The sequence below is a fragment of the Narcine bancroftii genome, chromosome 13 (assembly GCF_036971445.1).
Source record: "Narcine bancroftii isolate sNarBan1 chromosome 13, sNarBan1.hap1, whole genome shotgun sequence".
In the NCBI taxonomy this organism is placed as follows: Eukaryota; Metazoa; Chordata; class Chondrichthyes; order Torpediniformes; family Narcinidae; genus Narcine; species Narcine bancroftii.
Window position 1 is genome coordinate 45588360 of NC_091481.1, and position 17835 is coordinate 45606194.

General features: G+C 42.9%; 1 protein-coding gene across 1 annotated transcript in view; it reads left to right on the forward strand.

The window, feature by feature from the left end:
* The window catches only part of LOC138748623 (histidine ammonia-lyase-like), a 62955-nt gene extending 49811 nt beyond the window's left edge, over positions 1-13144 (forward strand). Inside the window, 4 exon segments of the mRNA XM_069909140.1 lie at positions 454-519; positions 2093-2258; positions 10171-10305; positions 13032-13144. Coding sequence (XP_069765241.1) covers positions 454-519; positions 2093-2258; positions 10171-10305; positions 13032-13144 — 480 coding nt within the window.
* The last annotated feature ends 4691 nt before the right edge of the window (positions 13145-17835 follow it).

Consider the following 17835-nt stretch of genomic DNA (forward strand, 5'->3'; position numbering starts at 1 on the left):
CCAATCTGGCTTTTCCCTTGTTTGATAAAAATCTGATAGGTATCTTAATTGTGCCGCTCTATAATAATTTTTAAAGTTTGGCAGTTGTAAGCCTCCTTGTTTATACCATTCTGTTAATTTATCTAGTGTTATCCTCGGTTTCCCCCCTAAGGAGAAGGAAATTTGATGGAAAATTGAATTATCTCAATATGAGAATGAATATAAATGACTTTTGTTTACAATTCTCAATGTTACACAAAAACTGACTGTACTTGTTTCCTGAAGTTTCATTTTGCACGTTTACAAAAAAAAAGAGGCAAAAGTCATTTGTAACCTGCCGTGTTTGACTGAAAGTCAATGCGTCAGATGGAAAGAGATTTTTGAATATTGGAATGCTCTCAAGCTTTCGCTGAGATGAGAACCTGCAAGTATCCCCTAAAATATAAACATTATTGCTTCTTAATCAGTTTCCAGATTGTATTTGCAGAGAGAGGGGAGATTATTTCAGGTGGGAATTTCCATGGAGAATATCCTGCTAAAGTAAGTGTCCTGTCTCCTAATTATCTGCTTCATGATTTGTTTCAAAGTTTCCTGGTTGGAAGAAATTCTAAGTAAAAACACCATTAGGTCAATCCAATGACTAAAGATGTGAAGGTGAGACCTCGGCTGAAAAATCCTGTGTAATCTTAATGTGCGACACACTTGTGAAAGAGGAAGGATTGGACGGATCACTGGAGGTGTTTCATTCTCAGAAGGTTAAGCAGATTGGGTCTGTACTGTCCATGGTGCTGAAAAATGATGCTAATAATGTTTTATTGTCATGTACTGCACATTCCTCATTACAGCTAAACAGGTGCTTCATAAAAATGAACAGGAGTACACATTACATTTAATTTTAAAAAGAGAATAAATACAAAGGAACATTCACTGAATGTGCCATTGAAAGAGTGCAGTCTTTTTGTGATATCGGAGCAGGCCCTGATTAGAGGGACAAGGGGGTGTTCAAGATATTGATAGCTGCAAAAGAGAAGTGATTTCATTGAAACGTGCAAGTTTCTACATGGCTTGATAGGGTAGATGCATACTTAGAAACAGATGTTACAGCCTCAGAACAAGGGAGTCGCCACACTGGTCAGAAGTGAGGAAGAATTTCTTCACCTCGAGCACAGTGCATGCATGGAATTTATTACTTGTGAGATTTGATCATATTAAATGGCAGGGGGGAGGGAGGGTAAAATGGCTTACTCCTGTTTCTTATGATCGTAATATTGAACAGCACAAGTGACAAAGCTACTGACATCCAGCTAGGCAACCCAAATGGGTTTCTTTTCAACCTGTCCTTGACTGTAGTTCAAGTGGAACCATATGGCGCAGAGTCAGTGGGTTTGTCTTTGTTTTGTCTCTCTCCTCTACACTATAACACAGAAGGGTACCTGCAAGGTTTTCAGATTTTAGAAAGTGGACTACAGAAATGGCAGTGGTATTTGAAGGACATTGCCAGAACCAGAGGAGTCTGCATGGTGCAGGGAGCCCACCATTGGATAATAACCATTGCAAGTGTGGCAATAATCATTAATGTTCTCATGTGAGAGCCTTAGGCTCTTTCGCTGACCGGTGCCATTTGGAGCAACATCTGCTGGAGGGACTCAATATCTGCTTGAGCAGCATCAGTGGGAGGGGAAAGAAAGGTCGATGTTCCGGCTCAGAGCCCTCCATCCCCACCCAAAACATCAACCATTCTTTCACTCCCATAGATGCTGCTTAGCCCACTGAGTTTCTCCAGCAGGTTGGGCTTTAGTGCTCCAGATTCCAGCACCTGCTGCCTCCTGTTTGGAGGGTGCTCTTTGGGCAGGTTTTGTTTAAGGTTGGAGTGAAGCAAGCTGGTGTGGGCAGTTCTGGGCCTGTGGATTGTTCATCCTGTTGGCTGCCTGCACAGGAGCTAACATATTCAGCCCTAAATCCACTCAATGCTATTTCTCATCTCATCTCTTTTTTGGGCTGATTTAATTGACTGAAGAGGTAGCCTCTGACATTCTTGAAGCATTAATTGCTGTGAACACATCTTCAATGGACAGATTGACATCTCTGGCTTGTCTCCTTGATTTGTCTGCAGGCTCTAGACTATCTGGCAATTGGTGTTCATGAGCTAGCTTCCATTAGTGAGAGGAGGATCGAACGGCTGTGTAATCCATCCCTGAGTGAACTGCCTGCCTTCCTGGTTAAAGATGGTGGACTTAACTGTGGCTTTATGATGGCTCATTGTACAGCAGCTGCATTAGGTACACACTTTTAATGAGCATCAAAATCTTACCATGCTAATCTAAATACATCCATTCACTCCTTGCATAAGAAACCTGGATGTCACAAAATTAGACATTCAGCACAGTAACAGGCCCTTCCAACCCACAAGTCCATGTCGCCCAAATATACTGGTTAACCTACAAACTCCATACATTGTTTGGAGAGTGGGGGGAGACCAGAGCAACTGGAAAAAAAACCCATACAGATACCGGGAGAACATACAAACTCCTTACAGACAGCACCGGATTTGAACCTGGTTGCTGGTACTGTAATAACATTGTGCTAACTATGCCGGTAGGGAAGGGTTAGATTGTTGTGAAGTAGGTTTGTAGTTGCTGGCTGAACATTGTGGGCTGAGGGACCTGTCCTATGCTGTCATGTTTTATCTTCTATGTCTTAGAATACTCCGTCAAACCTCTGGTCACCTCATTACAGGAAGGAGGTAGAAGCTATGGAGAGAGTACAGAGGAGAATTACCAGGATGTTGCCTGGATTGGAAAAAAAGATTTTCTTTCTTTTTAAAATACTTTCATTGAGTTTAATATATAAACTTGCATACAAAATTCAATGAGATGTGTAACCAGTCATCTCATATACATGAGAAGAAAATCATAAAGAGTAGTATAGGAAAATAAGCCTTATGAGGCAAGGTTATCAGAGCTGGGACTATTCTCTTTGGAGTGTAGAAGGATGAGAGGAGACAATAGAGGACAACAAGCATCTAAGGGACCGAGTCAGGGAACTTGAGCTGCAGCTCGATGATCTCTCTCTGGTTAGGGAGAGTGAGGCCATCACAGACAAGGAGTGTGGCATGAAGGACCGGGTCAAGGACCTTGAGCTGCAGCTCGATGACCTCACTCTGGTTAGGGAGAATGAGGCTGTTGTAGACAAGAGCTACAGGCAGGTGATCAAACAGGGGCCACAGGAGGAGGGGCAGTGTGTTACGTTAGGAGGAAGAAAGGGAGGGGTCAGGTTCATGTGCAAGCACCCGAGTCTGTAATCTTCAGAAATTGGTACTCCACCTTGAGTACTGTGGAGGGGGATAGTCAGACTATGGTTGGCAGAGGTGTGGTGTCAACCTCTGTGACCCAGAAAGGTAGGAATAAAAGGAAAAGGGTGATAGTTAAAGGGGATTCAATGGTTAGGAGACAGACAGAGGTTTTTGTGGAAGCGATAAGGAAAACTGGATGGTGGTTTGCCTCCCTGGTTCCAAGGTCTGGGATGTGACTATGCCTGTTAAGAACATCCTAAAAGGGGAGGGTGAGGAGCCTGAGGTTGTGGTACATGTTGGTACCAATGATGTTGAAAGAAAGGAGAAAATGGTCATGCAGAATGAGTATAGGGAGTTGGGTAGGGAGCTTGAAAGTACCACTAAAGGGGTAATTTCTGGATTGCTTCCTGTGCTACGTGACAGTGAGGGCAGAAATAGGATTAGGTGGAGGTTAAACATGTGGCTAAAGGGGTGAAGTAAGAGACAGGGTTTCAAGTTCTTGGACCACTGAGACCTTTTTTGGGGAAGATGGGACCTATACCATAATGATGGGTTACATTTTAATCCCAGAGGGACCAATCTCCTGGTGGGGCATTTTCTAGGGCTGTCAGGGAGGGTTTAAACTAGTATGGTTGGGGACAGGGTTTCAAGTTAGACAGGACAGCAGGGTGAGAGTTTGTAGGCTAAGAAAAGAGACAAGTTTGAATAATTTGAGGGAGGAAAAGTAAGAAGTAGTAAAAAGATGTTGTAGTGAAAATTGTGAGAATGGAAGAGAGGAGGATATGCAGAAGGTAGGATGTAGGAGATCCCTGAGATGTATTTATTTTAATGCGAGGGGCATAGTAAGAAAGCTGGATGAGCTAAAGGTGTGGATTGACATGTGGCATTATGATGTTGTGGCCATTAGCAAGACGTGGTTGAAGGAAGGTTGTGATTGGCAGTTGAATGTTCCAGGATTTCGCTGCTTTAGATGTGACAGAGTTAGTGCATTAAGAGGGGGAGGTGTGGCATTAATTGTCTGGGAGGATATTACAGCAGTGCTGAGGCAAGGTAGACTGGAGGGCTCATCGAGGGAGGCAGTGTGGGTAGAGCTGAAAAATAAGAAAGGCGAGGTTACTATTATGGGGGTATACTATAGGCCAAATGGGGAAAGAGAACTAGAAGAGCAAGGAAATAGGTGAGATGTGCAGTAAAAGTAGGGTGGTGTTGGTTGGGGATTTCAATTTTCCAAACATTGATTGGGAAACGCAGTCAGTAAAAGGGCAGGATGGCTTAGTACTTATGCATTGTGTTCAGGATTGCTTTTTGCACAATATGTTGAGACACCAACTATAGGGGGAGCGGTGTTAGACCTGTTGTTTGGGAATGCAATGGGGCAGGTGATGGAGGTGAGTGTTGGAGAGAAGTGATCATGGGTCCATTAGCTTTAGCTTAATGATGGAAAGGGATAGGTTAGGTCTGAGGTAGAAGGTCTTTGAGTGGGGGAAGGCCAGATTTGGAGAAATGAGAAGGGATTTGCAGAGAGTTGTGTGGGTTGATCTTTTTGCCGGAAAGGAAATTTGGGGGGCATTTAGGGGTGAGATTTTGAGAGTACAGGATCATGGTATGTTCCAGTCAGGCTGAAGGGGAAGACTAAAGGTTCGAGGGAGCCATGGTTTTCTGGTTAAATTAAGAAGTTGGTTCGGGACAAAAGGGAGACCTATACCAAATATTAAAAAAAAACAAGGGATTGAGGAGATGTATGGTCATTACTTAGATTGCAGGAAGAACCTTAAGAGTGAAATTAGAAATGCAATAAGAAGGTATGAGGAGTCCATAGCTAATAAGGTGAATGTGAATCCTAAGGGCTTTTACAGATATGTGAACAGTAAAAGAAGGGTTAAGGATAGAATAGGTCCACTGGATGATGGGACCGGTGAACTATGTCAGGAACCGTATGAGATGGGAGGAATACTGAAATAGTAAATGGTTATATGGTTGTAAGATTATAGATTCGGTGGACGGGCAGCATCTGTTTCCCAGGGCAGGATCAGCAAACACCAGAGGGCATGTACAAAGGTAAGGGAGGGAAGTTTAGGGAAGACATCAGGGGCACATTTCTTTACACAGAGAGTTGTGGGTGCCTGGAATGCCTTGCCGGGGATGGGGGTGGAAACATTAGGGGCATTTAAGAGACTCAGACAGGCTCATAGATGAAAGAAAAATAGAGGGTTGTGGGGTAGGGAGGGTTTAGTACTTTTTTAAAGGAATATATGGGTCAGCAGAACATCTGCCGAAGGGCCTGTACTGTGGTGTAGTGTTCTATGTTCTCAGATGTACTGTGGAAAAGACAGTGACCAGATGCTGTGTAATGAGAAGCAGTGCTTTAGGGAAGAGTAATCAGAATGCAATGGGAACCTTGTTAAGATGCAAAGTAAAACAGTTCAATCGGAAGCTGGTGTTCTGAGTTGAAAAGTGAGCTGGTTATGATAGACTGGGGAGATCACAAGATCACAAGAAAAAGGAACAGAAATATGCCATTCACCCCATCGTGTCCTCTCCACAAATCTACCCTGAGCTAAACTGTTCTCACATCTAATTCCAATTTCTGGCCTTTTCCCCATATGCTTTAATACCCTGACTAATCAGTCTCCTCCTTAAACTCCCCAATGATCAGGCCTCCAGAGCTGTATATGGCAACAAATTCCACAAATCCACAACCCTCTGGCAAAATAAATTTCTCCTCATCTCTGTTTTTAATTCTAAGATTGTTTCCTCTTGTCCTGGATTCATCCACCAAGGGAAATATCTTATTCACATCTACTCTGTCCAGTCTTTTCATAATTCAAAATGTTTCTATGAGATCCCCTCTCATTCTTCTACACTCCAATGAATAGAGACCAAGAGCTGACAAAGTTTCCTCATATGTTAGCCCTTGGACTCCAGGAATCATTCTGGTAAATCTTCACTGTACTCTCTCCAACATCAATACATGCCTTCTAAGATAAGGGACCCAAAACTGCACGCAGTTCTACAAATGAGGTCTCACCAGTGCCCCTTAGAGCCTCATCAACACCTCTTGAAATGAATGCCAACATAGCATTCGCTTTCTTTACTGCTGATCCAACCTGGTGGTTAACCTTTAGATTATCCTGCACGAAGACCCCCTGAGTTCCCTTGCAGTTCCGAATTTTAAATTTTTTTCCCCATCCAAATAATAATCAGCCTGTTTATTTCCTGTTCCAAAATGTACAACCGTACAGTTTTCAACATTGTATCTCAACTGCCATTTCTTTGCCCACTCTCCTAAGCTGTCCAAATCTCTCTGCAACCCTTCAGTTTCTTCAACACTTTCTACTCTACCACCTATCTTGGTGTCATCTGCAAACTTGGCCACAAAACCATTCGATCCATGATCTAAATCATCAATATACATCGTAAAAAGATGCGGTCCCAACACTGACCTCCGTGGTACTGGCAATCAACCAGACCAGGATCCCTTTATTCCCACCCTTTGCTTCCTGCCTATCAGTCAATGCTCCACCCAGTCTAATATCTTTCCTGTAATTCCATGGGCTTATTAAGAAGCCTTTTATGTGGCACCTTAATTCAAATAAACAACTCTCCTTTGTCCATCCTACTTGAGATTATCTCAAAAGATTCCATTAAGTTGGTCAGGCAGGATTTTCCCTTCATGAAACCTATCACGTCATGCACCTCGAGGTATTTCATAATTTGGTCCTTGAGGATCAACTCCAATAACTTTCCAACTACTGATGTCAGACTAATAGGCCAGTAATTTCCTTTCTTTATCTCCCTCCTTTCTTAAACAGCAGAACTACATTTGTGATCTTCTAATCTTGTAACCATGCCAGATTCCAATGCCTCCACAATCTCCAAAGCCACCTTCTTCAGAACCTGTGGGTGCACCTCATCTGGTCCGGGAGACTTATCTACATTCAGTTCATTCAGCTTATTAAACACTATCTCTCGAGTAATCCTGACTATACTTAATTCTATTCCCTGAGACCTCTATCAGGTATATTGCTATTGTCTTCCTATACAGAAATAGAAAAGGTTGGTGAAGGGAAATTTGCTCTTAGAAATGGGGAAATGGGAAACTGGGGTGCAAATAGCTGGTAGAACAATGAATTGCTGCCTCCATTTTACTTGATGGCGGAGGACACAGACTGAGTCCAATGCAAGGCAGGGGTTAAATAAAATTGGTTTCAGGTTGAAAAAATTGTGCTGGAGAATTCACTTGGAAAGAAAACTGATATATCCTCAGGGTTCAATGATGAGCACTGTAGAATACTAAAAGTGGTGGCCAGGGAAAGGATAGATGCAATGGCTGCTATCATCTCTGTATTATGGAACCGTTCCTATAGATTGGAGGTGGTTAATGTAACCCAACTATCTTAAAAAGGAGCGGGGGGGAGAAAGCCAGCAACCACAGGCCAGTTGGCAAACATGGTTAGCACAATGCCCTTACAGTGCCAGTGACCTGGACTCTAATCTGCCACATTCTTCCCGCGTCCTCATGGGTCTCCTCAAGCTGCACCGGCTTCCTTCCATGTTCCAAAGACGTATGGGATTAGTAGGTTAATGGGTGACATGGATGTATTTAGGCAGCATGGGTTTGTGGGCTGAAGGGCCTGTTATTATGCTGCATATGTAAACTTGAATTAAAATGCCTATTGTAGAGGTGATTATTATAAAGAATATGACAATAGGACACTCAGAAAATACCAGTGAGATTTTTCAATATCCACATAGATTCATGGAAACAAAAGAATGTTTGGCAAAACTCTCAGAGTGCTTTGAGAATGTAACTGGTTGAATAATTAACTGAAAGTAATGTGTTTGAATTTTCAGAAGTTCTTTGATATATTTGCATATAGAACGATAGAACATTTCAGCACAGAAAGAGGCCCCTTTGGCCCTTCTAGTCTGTGCTGAAACAATTTTTTTTGGTTAGTCCCACTGACCTGCACCAAGTTCTCCACACCTCTCTCATTTGTACCTGTCCAAATTCTTCTTAAATGTTAAAATTTAACCTGCATTCATCACCTCAGCTGGCAGCTTGTTCTACACTCCCACCACTCTCTGAGTGAAGTTCCCCCAAATGTTCCTCCTAAACTTTTACCCTTTGACCTCTGGTTTGTATCTCACCTACCCTCAGTGGGAAAAAAAGCCAATCCCCCTCATAATTTTAAATAGCTCTATCAAATCTCCCCTCATTCTTCTAGGAAATAGGGAATAAAGTCCTAACCTGTTTAATCTTAATCTTTCCCTGTAACTCGGTTCCTGATGTCTGGGCAACATCCTAGTAAATCCTCTCTGCACTCTTTCAATCTTATTGATATCTTCCCTGTATTTAGGTGACCAAACCTGCATACAATACTGCAAATTTGGCTTCATGTCTTATCCAACTTTACCAAAACTTCCCAACTCCTATACTCAATACTTTTATTTGTGAAGCCCAACATGCTAAAAGCTCTCTTTCCAATGCTTTCATGCTATTTTCAGGGAATTATATATTTCCAGTTCCCTCTGTTCCTCCACACTCCTTAGTGCCCTTCCATTTACCATATATATTCTTTCTTGGTTGGTCCTTCCAAGATGCAACACCTTACACTCATCTGCATTACATTTCATCGGCCATTTTTCAGCCCATTTTTCCAGCTGATCCAGATCCCTCTGCAAGGTCTGAAAACCTTCTGCACAGCCCACAAAGGCTCCATTCTTAGTCTTAGTGCCATCAGGGATTAATCTAAAAAAAAAATTTGACTGTAATCAATATACAGTCATAAATTGAAAATTGATTGACACACAGAAAATGGTAAAAGTAAATGGGATTTTTATGGAGACAGGTAATGATCAGTGAGATGCTGCAGTTTGGCACTTGGTCCCCAACTATTTACAATAATTTGGACAAGGGAACTGGGTGCAATATTTCTAAATTTGCCATCAACATGAAACTGGATTGGGCTGTGAGGAGGATGTAAGGAGGCTTGAAGATAATGTAGACAGGTTGAATGAGTAGGCAATTACAAGCAGTTGAAAGTGAAGTCTGCTCTAGTGAGTCAAATAGTCTGCGCTGTGATAGGATGAGTAATGGTGATCGACAGGAGAGTCAGAGTGTTGTTAAATGGTAGCCAGAGAGGAAACATGCAGAGGCAGTAAACTGTTAAGGAAGCTCATATTATATTGGCCTTGGTTGTGAGAGAATTGAATATCGGAACAAGGACTCCTGGCAGCAATGACACTGGGCTCTCTTGACAACACACCTGGAGTATTGTATGCAGCTCTAGCCTCCTGACCTGAAAAAAGGGGTAGAACGAGTACAACAAAGGATTCAGATTCAGGGACTGTCACCCATGGAGAAGTTGGTCAGCTCATCCTTTATTCACTAGAGTTTTGAAGAATAGGAGATCTATATGAAGCCACCAATTCAATAGTTCGTGCGTGGTGAGGATGTCTCCCCTGACTGCTGAACCAAGGATTACAGAATTCAGGTGAGGACATCAAGGAGTGAGATGATGGTCACATAGACATGATGGGTCAAAGAGCCCGTTTCTGCACAGTCTGTGTGTTCCCATAGAGGAAAAATGTCTTGACCAGGGTGTGGTGAATCAATGAATCCCTCTGCTTCAGAATACTGTGGAAACAAGATTTCTGACTGTGTATAAGAGTGAGAGATTTCTAGACACCAAAGGTTTCCAGGAGTCTGGGGAGAGAATAAGAGTAGGGTATTGAGATAGGCTATCCGATCCTATTGATTGGCAGAATAAGCCTGACGAGCCAAATACCCTCCCTGGGTTTTTTTTTCTATATTTTGTAATAACAAGAGCACATGAAACAGTAAAATAAAACAATGAGAGTGAAAGCAACCCAGTGACACCCTAATATTCCCGCAGTCTCTGAGAACAAGGTCCTGTGCCACCCCTCATCCATCGACTCATTGTCTACCAGCGCTGCCACTGAGGACCACGTCTCCATGGGCGGATGGGCTGCCAGGAAAGCACTGAGGGTCATCGAACACGTCGAGCAAGGTATAGGGCAGGAACGGATCCTTGGATCTATCTGATAAACTGCTTCTTGTAACTTTAGACATCATTCTATCGTCTTTCTAATGGGATCCAAATTCTCAATTTAACTGTAACTGACTCTGAATGGCGGTAGACATATCTGATTCTTCTAGTATGTTAAATTTAAATCTATGCCTTCCAGTTATTTACATCATAGGAAACAGTTCTTTAGGAGTTATTCCTGCAAATGATCTGGTTATTTAGAATATCTACCATGGAGAACCACACCATCTTCACTGGTCTCTGAAGATAACTACATCTTGCTGGGCAAATAGTATAGTGTTTATGTTTTTTGGACTATTAATTCAGAGGATTGGGTTAATATTCCACAGATTTGTTTCCATAAACCTGGATTTAACCTTGAGAAAGGTCAGAGTAGGATTCAAAGCAAAAAGGTAACCCAGAAGCATTGGGATGGAATAAACAAACAAGCTCTGCAGTGTAATATTACTGGTGCATATGTGGCCACAGACCACAGCATCATGAAGGAAATATTGCAGCTCCTGACGTGGCCTGCAGTTTTGTCATCCTCTCTGGGAAACAATGATACAAGACACATCTTGGTCAGCAGCAGAACATCTGCTCCTTCAGATCTTTCTGAGATGCTGCCCATCATTACCTCATCAGTCATGCCCAACACTACAAATAAACACTACAAAGTCTGCAATCCTGTCCCTTAGACTGTCTGTATATATCTCTCTTCTCACCACACTCCTCCAATCCTATGTCTGAGCTGTTGGTCACTTCTTCCTTTGGATGACGTCAGAACATGTTTCCTCTTGGGTTGTTTTACCACCTTAATGTTGGAGTAAAATGACCGAAATAGAACCAGAAAATGGCAGGAAAAAAAATCACAAATCAGGCAGCACCAATGGAAAGAGAAATAGATTTGAAACATTAAATGCGGCCGGTTCTGTCCAATTATCCAGAAACTTGAGAAATAGATTTTAAACATTAACTGCAGCTGGTCCTGTCCAATTATCCAAAAGTTTCTGTTTCTATTTCACATTTCCAGCATCTGCATTTTTCTTATTTTTATTTACATAAATATTAGTTTAGCCACTTGGCCAGTTAGACCGATGTTTACTGAGTTAAACAGGAAACTGTACAGATGCAATACACAAATGTGTTGCAGTAACTCACCAGGTCACACAGAATAGAAAGTAGAGGGGGACCAATATATCAGGCCTGGGCCCTTTATCAAAGTCTGAGCAAGTACCTGCATAAAAAGGTGGGGGGAGGAGAGAAGGGAGGAAGGGGCAGAGGAGGAGGATAGGTCATAGATGGATATGAGTGGGAGGGTAGAAGAGGAAAAAGCCGATGTGATAAGGGAGAGGGTAACTCTGAATGGAAATGGAAGGGAAGGGATGGGAAGCTGGAGTAAGGATAAGGATAGGGAGATAGGGGAGGGGCCTACTGGAAATCAGAGAAGTCAATGTTAATGCCATCTGATTGGAAAGGAATACAAGGTGTTATTCCTCCAGTTTTGGGTTAGCCCATGTTTGACAGTGCATGAGGCCATGGATAGACATGCCAATGTGGGAATGGTGAGTGGAATTGAAATGATTGGCCTCTGAGAGGTTCTTGCTGTTGCAGTGGACAGAGCAAAGGTACTGAATGAAACTATCTCCTGGTTTGTGTCCAGATTACCCAAGGTAGACGCAGCCACATTGGGATCACTGGATGCAGTAGATGACCTCTGCAGATTCACAATTAAATGTGGCTTCACTTGGAAGATCTGTTCTGGGCCCCAAATGGTGGTGAGGAAGAAGGTGTGGGATGCACAGGAGGCAATTGGTGGGAAGGGATGAGTGGATGAGGAAGTCCTGGAGGGATAGGTCCCTTCGGAAAGCAGAGAGTGGAAGATGTATCTGGTGGTAGGATGTGGAGGACAGTGGAATGTAAGTAAGGACAAGGAGAATCTCAGGATGGTAAAGGCCAGGGCAGATATACGAGAAATAGAGAAAGGGCTGAGTTGATGGCAGTAGAAGGGAAGCCAATCATTTTGAGAAGGAGGACATCTAGGATGTTGTGAAATTGAAGATGACCCTGGGAACAGATGTGATGAAGAAATTGTGAGAAAAGTACAGCATCCTTACAGGGGACAGGATATGAAGAGGTGGTGTCGAGGTGACCATGGGAGCTGGTGGATTTGTAGAGAATGTCTGTCAAGAGTTTGTCTCCCAAGATGGAGAGAGAGAGAGAGAGAGAGAGAGAGAGAGCGAGAGAGAGCGAGAGAGAGCGAGAGAGAGCGAGAGAGAGTGAGAGAGAGAGAGTGTTGCTGGAGATGAACCAAATGAATTTGAGGTCAGGGTGGAAGTTGGCAGCAAAGAGAATAAAGTTGATGAGCTCCTCATGAATGCATGAGGCAAGCAGCAGCAATGTAGTCAATATAGTGGAGGAAGAGTTAACGAGCCTTACCTGTGTAGGCTTGTAACAGGGATTACTCCATATGGCCAGCAAAGAGGCAGGCATAGGTGTGGTCCATGGAGGTAGGGTGGCCATTCCAAAGGAGGACGTGGTCATAGTTGCATGTACATATATACAAAGGCTCAGGCCTTTGTCAAGGTATGTTAGTTACCCTTTACTTCCAATGGATGCTGCGTGACCTGCTGAGTTTCTCCAGCTTATTTGTTCATCAGACTGATGGTTACATTGTTCACTGCTGTGTTGGAATTTTTTTCTTTCAGTGCTTGCTATTGAACTTCTTGCTGCATGCCAGGGTCTAGAGTTTGTGCGCCCCTTACACACAACAGAACCTTTGGAAGGAGTCTACGAGCTTGTGCGCTCGGTGGTGAAGTAAGTTAAACATTGTGCTGACTTTGAAGTGCCTAAGGTAATAAGGACAGCAAATGTTGATGACACTCACAAAGAAACAGCTAACATTTCAGATGAATGATTTTGTATGCAGAACTTTTAACAGAAGCACCATTGGTCTGACATTTTAGCTTCTCTATCCACAGATGCTGCCTGACGACCCAAGTATTTCCACCATTTTCTGTTTTTATCTTAGAGTTCCTCCATCTGCAGTTAATGTTGACCTTCATATGTCAAATGTTATTGGCTGCCTTGTCACTAGCCTTTGGCTGTGGGCCGAGAGAATCCTCACGGATTTATTGCTGCTGTAATCACTCCACTGTTAAAATAGAAAGTGGACTGCTCATCGCTCTCTCCAGGTTAATGACCAGGGTTGTGTGAATATACTTTGTGGTGGCAGATTTACATACGAGAAGCATTTTGAATTTAGTGAATACTTATTCACTTAATAAGAGAACAATTCTATATTCTTTGTTTATGGCTTTGAAGGGTTTTGAATTGAGGCCTAAAGCTGAAATTCTTTCCATCAGGAGCATGACTGAAACAGCCAGAGATGAGACCCAAAGACTACTATGCTACAGTAACCAACGACCACGGTTTTACTTTGAGTGTTGATGCAGGAACATAGTAATAGTTTTTTTTTCATAGATTTGGGTGGCATGGTCAGTGTAGCAGTTAGTGCAATGCTATTATAGACCAGTGATATGGATTCAAATCTGGTACTGACTATAAGGAGTTTGTACGTTCTCCCCGTGTCTCTGTGGGTTTCCTCTGAGGGCTCTGGTTTCCTCCCACCCTCCAAAACGTATGGAGAGTTGTAGGTTAATTGGGGCCAGAAGGGTCTGTTACTGTGCTGTTCGTCCAAATTTAAAATTTAAAAATAGATGCAGGAGAAGGCCACTTTCCCCCTCGATGGCTCATCATAGAGCTTCAATCCACTTTCTCTCTACCCCTTGAGCCAAGAGGCCATATCCAAGTAATGAATTGGCCCCAACATCAGGAACATTATACCTGCATCTGACGCATCTAGTCCTGCATTATATGCCTCAAAGAGATCACCTCTCATTCCTCCAAATTCTCATGATAAAACCCTGCTCAGTCCAATTCTTCGTACGTCAATCCTGCCAACCCAAGAAGCAGTGCAGTGAACTTTAGCTGCACTCCTTCAATAGCCTGAATGTCTTTCCTTGGATCAGTAAACCCAAAATTCTCAAGGTGTGGCCTCACAAAGGCCCCATACAACTGCGGTAAGGCCTCTCTGCTTCACTATTCAAAACCTCTTGCAACATGCTGTTTGCTTTCTTCACAGCTTGTTATACCCACATTCTAATCTTCTTTGACTGATACACCAGGTCTCATACCACCCCTCGTTGTTTGATTGGCCAAGGAGAGCTGAAATCTAACAGATGCTGTTCTGTATATTTGGATGGATAGATTGGATGGGTTTAGAGGGAAATGGCCAATGGGGCAAATACAGGCAGGTGAGAATAGTATGGGTGGGACATTTGGTTGGCATGGGAAAATTGAGCCAAAGGGCCTGTTTCCACACTGTACGACTATGAATCAGTCCATTAGTTTATGGCCAGAGCCATTGGCTGCTGCATTCTCTCTGGTGACAGCTTGATGAAGAACTAGTGCCCAGCTTCAGACACACCTTAGTCAATTTAATTCTCACAGAATGAGAACACTTCAGCACAGTACAGACCCTTTGGCCCTCGATGTTGTGCCAACCCATATATTCTTTTAAAAACACTAAACCTTCTCCACCCCGCAACCCTCTATTTTTCTTCAATCCATGTGTTTGTCTGAGTCTCGAAGCCCCCAATGTTTCAGCCTTCACCACCATCCCTGGCAAGGCATTTCAGGCACCCACAATTCTGTGTAAAACAGAAACTTTCCCCTGATGTCTCCCCTAAAATTCCCTCTCTTCATTTTGCACACAAACTCTGGTGTTTGCTATTCCAATCCAGGCAGCATCCTGGAAAATCTCCTCTGCACCATCTCCATAGTTTTGACATCCTTTCTATAATGAGGTGACCAGAGCTGAAACAGTACTCCAAGTGTGGACTCACCAGAGATGTGAATAGATGCAACATGTCCTCTTGACTCCTGAACACAATCCCCCTATTAAATGAAGCACAATATCACATAGGCCTTCTTATCTATCCTATCAATCTGTGTGGTGAACTTGAGGGACGTATAGATTTGGACTTCCTCTGTTCATCCACACTCTTAAGTAACCGACCATTAACCTGGTATTCACCTTTCTGGTTTGTCCTTCCTAAACGCTTATCCGGATTGAACTCCATCTACCACTTTTCCATCCAACTCTGCATCCTGTCTATATCCCTTTTGTAACCAATGACAACCTTCATCATTCACAACTCCTCCAAACTTTGTGTCACCCGCAAACCTACTGACCCATTCTTTCACCTCTTCATCCAGATTGTTTATAAAGATCACAAAGAACAGGGGTCCCAGATCAGATTCCTACTCTACTAGTATCCAGGCAGAATATTTTCCTTCCACTACTACTCTCTGCTTTCTTCCGACAAGCCAATTTTTTATCTGCACAGCAAAGTTCTACTGATCCCATGCCTCATGTCTTTCTGAACAAGTCTCTCATGGGGAACCTTGTCAAATGCCTTGTAAACCACATCTACTGCCCTACCCTCATCATTTTCCATTGTTACCTCCTCAAAAAACTCAATTAGTCTTGTCCGCATGACCTTCCCTTCACAAAGCCATGCTGACTACCCTGGAGTAGACTGTACTTCTCCACATGTTTATAGATCCTATTCTTGAGAATCCTCTCCACTCATCTACACACCACTGTCTATAAATTCTAGGATTCTTGCTATTACCTTTTTTAAACAAGGGGATCACATTTGTTATTCTCCAATTCTCCGGCACCTCCCCCGCGGCCAAAGAGGATTCAAAGATCATAGCTACTGCTCAAACTATTTCTTTTCTCACTTCCCAGCAATCTGGAGTATATCACCTTCAGCCTCGGGGACTTTACAATCTTAATGTTTTTAAGAAGATCCAACATTTCCTTTTCCTTAATACATAACATTGTCCAGCACATAAGCCTGTTCTATTCCAACCTCACCCTGATCCAAGTCCTTGTCTCTTGTGAATACTGAAGCAAAGTATTCATTTAGGACCTTCCCAACCTTCTCCACCTCCAGGCACATTTCACCCCCTTTATCCTTTTGCGGCCCCTTCTGTTTTTCACCTTAGGTTTCTCCTTAATCCTACATGCCAAGGACTTCATATGCCCCCTTCCAGTTCTACTAAGTCCTTCCTTAAGCTCCCTCCTGGCTACCATATATTTCATATGAGTGCTTCCTGTTACCTGCTTCCTACATATAATGTATGCTTTCTTCTTCCTCATGACCAGCTGCATCACCTGTTTCATCAACCACAGTTCCCTTTTCCTACCATCTTTACCCTGTCCCAGTGGACCCAGTACAAGTTGTCTCAAAACTTTCTCCACATTAGTTCTGACCTATCACTCTTGAACGTCTGTTTCCATTTTATTCCTCATCTATTTATTGCCTCATCCCATCATAATTAACCCTTCCCCAATTGATCTCATTCCCATTTTGTCTGCTTTTATCCTTATCTATAGCTATGCTAAAGTTCAGGGAGTTGTGTCACTCTCACCAAGATGGCTTCCCACTGAGAGGTCTGCCACCTGACCAGGTTTACAAGACGTTTACAAAAGTGTTGCCAGGGTTTCAAGGTTTGAGTTACGGGAAAGGTTGAACAGGCTCGGACTTTATTCCCTGGAATAGAGAAGAATGAGGGGTGATTTGATAGAGGTATTTAAACTTATGAGAGTGACAGAAAGAGTACATGTGGATAGGCTTTTTCCATTGAACTTGGGGCAGATTCAAACAAGAGGACATGGATTGAGATTGAAGGGGGAAATGGTATAGGGGAAGCATGAGAGGAAATTTCTTTGCTCAGCGGGTGGTGGGAGTGTGGAATGAGCTTCTGGCTAAAGTGGTAGATGCAGGCTGGATTTTAATATTTAAGGAAAAGTTGAATAGGTACATAGATGAGAGATGGATATAGGTATATGGATGGAAGGTTATGAGCTGGGTGTGGATCAATGGGACTAGGTGGGAGAAAGTGTTCAGCATGGACTAGAAGGGCTGATCTGGCCTGTTTCTGTGCTGTAATTGTTGTATGGTGATATAGTTATGGTTCATTACCCAGTTTTAGTTTCAGTATGGCCTCTCCTCTTGTCAGCTGGTAAACATACTGTGTCCAGAATTCTTCTTGAAGACAACTGATAAAATCAGCCCCATCTATCCTTCTTGTAATGTCACCACATCATAGTTCGAATTACCTATCCTCTCCACTCCTGCCACAGATAGTTCACTTGTCTTTGAAAAGTTCCTCCTAGATGCCTGTGGGTGACCAGGTTGATACAACTCTCGTTTTCATTCTGGAACATCCAGATTTCAGTCTGATCATACCTCATCAAGGAGCACAGCTTCCATTCTCAATCCCATTTCTCAAACCTTCTTCTTGGGACATTGTTCTCTGTTCTCTTCTATCTGTCCGAGGTGCACCTCCAGCCTTGTTCTCTTTGAGACTATCACACCAGATAGTGACTGTTGATTATGCCTTTTATAATATTAAGGTGATGAATATAATCCCCTT